At 43.5% G+C, this 2,809-nt stretch overlaps 1 protein-coding gene across 1 annotated transcript; it reads right to left on the bottom strand.

Moving 5' to 3' along the window:
- Positions 1–983: 983 nt before the first annotated feature.
- Positions 984–1,733, bottom strand: LOC144466906 (trace amine-associated receptor 8a-like). The gene has a single exon (XM_078174827.1). It carries the CDS (start codon positions 1,731–1,733, stop codon positions 984–986), a length of 750 nt encoding a protein of 249 aa, XP_078030953.1.
- Between the last annotated feature and the right edge of the window lie 1,076 nt (positions 1,734–2,809).

Here is a 2,809-nt window from a genome sequence, read left to right as displayed (position 1 = left end):
CGCGACACCTGTGGCTTAGGTGCTGGTATCTCCAGGTGCTGTTTGGTGGCAGCCAACAGCGACTCTGAGGTGCACCTACAAACACAAACAATGAAAAAAAAAAATTAATATTATTTTGAAAAATGTGACTTACTGTCAAACATACTGTGTTGAATAATTTTCTATTTATGATATTAAAATAATATATTCTACTTACACCATCAAAATTTCCAAATAAACTCAAGTTCCCTGGTCCAGCTTCGCCACCCAACACTGTGGTACACTCTCCTTTGATTGGCTGTGGGACAAAAGCCCCTCTCCTCTGATTGGTTGTAGAATCAGTCGATCTCAGATCAGCACCTGCCTTTTTCTCCATAGACTGAATGCACAGATAGTTTTTCACCAAATATCTCAGTGGAAGCGCGATTTGTGATTTGTAGTTGAGGGAAACAGAATCTGTGACTCGTGGGGAAGGAAACAGAATCTGTGACTCCTGGGGAAGATTTGAGCAGTTGTAATTATCAATTTGTATTTGTGTTTTAAAGGAACAAAAATAATTTCCTGAGAAATTATTTTTACATACATTAAACATTTTTTGCACAAGTTCACATTCAGGTTTGCACATATTCAAATTTTGTCCACAACTTCACATTGTTTGATACAGGTGCACAAATATGTTTTGCACCAAATATACTGCAACAATAGGAGCAAAAATGTGAGCGTGTCAGTTTTTTAATCTGTGACTTGTAAAATAGGATTTGAACTCATACTGACACATACAAATCACTGTACACAACTACAGATTCTACTGTTCTAGGTGCTCAAACCTTTTTCACCAAAAATACCTTCATAGATTTGAAGATACTGCTTTTCCATCCAATACTTTTTTAATATTCACTTGTTTTCTCTGACTTTAGGTTGTGTACATTCAGTGTGGTGACAACTTAAATAATTTCCACATCAGAGGGAGAAAATAGTTTTAGTCTCTCTGTCACAGTCTGTCTCTACACTATGTTAGCCTCAGAGGAGCCAGGCTTCAGTATCTGAAGTGTTACAATGTGTTTAATAGCTTTCCTAAACCAGGGATAGAAAAAGACAACATATATCACAGGGTTTAGACAGGAATTAAAAAATATCAGCCAAATTTCAATTTTTCCAGATGACGCCCCAACCAAGTTGTTCTCAGCTGCAACAATGAAACAATAATATGAACAGCCGCACACAGTAAACACAACTACAACAATACCAAAAGTCCTGACTGCTTTCATCTCAGATTTCTTAGCAGTTACTGTATTTGAACACTGAAGTTTATCAGCTGCAATGCGAGAGCGCATGGCACGAGCCTGAGTCACAGCCAACACAAACACTCTGATATACAAAACTATGATGACAAGAAAGGGGCTCAAAAAGGTCACAACAAGGTCAACAGCTCCTTCAATATTATTAACTACAATTACACACTCTCCATAACAGGAGTTATACCTGCCTGGCTGTTTCAAGAAATCCCTCAGCATCCAACTGCTGTGAACAGCAGACAATAACAAACAGAGACAAATGCAGAGTCGAACTCTTTTCACAGTGACTTTGATGGAGTAAAACATGGGGTCACAAATAGCAATGTAGCGGTCAGCTGATATGAGAACCATGTTTCCTACTGATGCACTGACAGCAAAGAAAGCTGAAAAGTAATACACAACACACATTATGTCACCCAGAATCCAACAACCTCTATAGATGATGATTTCAGCTGGCATTAGCACGATACCGACAATGAAGTCTGCAACAGCCAGAGACAGGAGGATGAAGTTGGTGGTGGTGTGAAGCTGCCTGAAATGGGAAAACAACAACACTGAATACACTTGTTATATGTATGTGTAGAAATAAGTGTTATTGATACGATGAGCAGCGCTAAAATCAACCTGCGTAGTTGTCCCTCCACTGTTGTGAGAGTTTGTAAAGTGCTGTTTTGATATAGTTTTGTCGATGAATGAAGTCATTGGGGACAGCATTTAACAACAGCAAAACCATATCAAAACATCCATTTCAACTTGTGCAGTATAATCCAACTCCCAAATATCCAGCTGTATGCTCAGTACAACCGCTAGCTAGCTTCCGAGCTAACGTTAAAGGTAGCCCGGAACACGGAGCCAGCTAATCCCCAACACAAAGGACGACTTTGGCCAGTGTTTTGTTATATCGATCCCGAATCACTCCGTTGAATGAGGACTGAGCCTCCTGTGCAGGGTTAGCATCGCCGCTAACGGTCCGTGTTAAACTAGCCGGCTAGCTCAGCCTACGCTAGCATATGAGCTACAGTCATGGCTTGCAACAACACCACCCTCACAAAAGCATATAAACAAATCTCTGACCTTAAAGATGACATCCGTCGACTCTCCCAGGAGCTGCAGAATAAACAGGCCCTGTTGACCTCTTGTCTGGACATTGCCCACAAACAATCCATGCAAATAGTCTCACTCAAAGCGGCCCTCCAGGATACTGCTCCATGGGATACCTCCACCTGTCTGCGGCCTTTCACTTCCTCAACACCCAGCCTCCAGTCAACCTGGGCCGAGATCATGATCCGTGGCACAAAGGGAGTCCAGGATGCGACCGCCTCTCCTCCTCGTCTGAGCCTCTCCAACCACTTTGAGGCCCTGGCCGACAACCCAGATCTTCGCCCGGTGCCGGGAGGCCCCGCCGCCTGCTGTCTGCACACGGCTGCTGGTGGTCGTACGAATCCTGGCTCTGGTAGCTCCCTGCCTGGGGGAGCCACTGGCCCCTCTCCGCCTGTGACCGCTGGTGCTCTGTCCTCGGGCCCGAGCGGCTCCAC

Source organism: Epinephelus lanceolatus, chromosome 14 (genome assembly GCF_041903045.1).
Source record: "Epinephelus lanceolatus isolate andai-2023 chromosome 14, ASM4190304v1, whole genome shotgun sequence".
Lineage (NCBI taxonomy): Eukaryota > Metazoa > Chordata > Actinopteri > Perciformes > Serranidae > Epinephelus > Epinephelus lanceolatus.
This window is presented reverse-complemented; position numbering and strand designations above follow the sequence as displayed.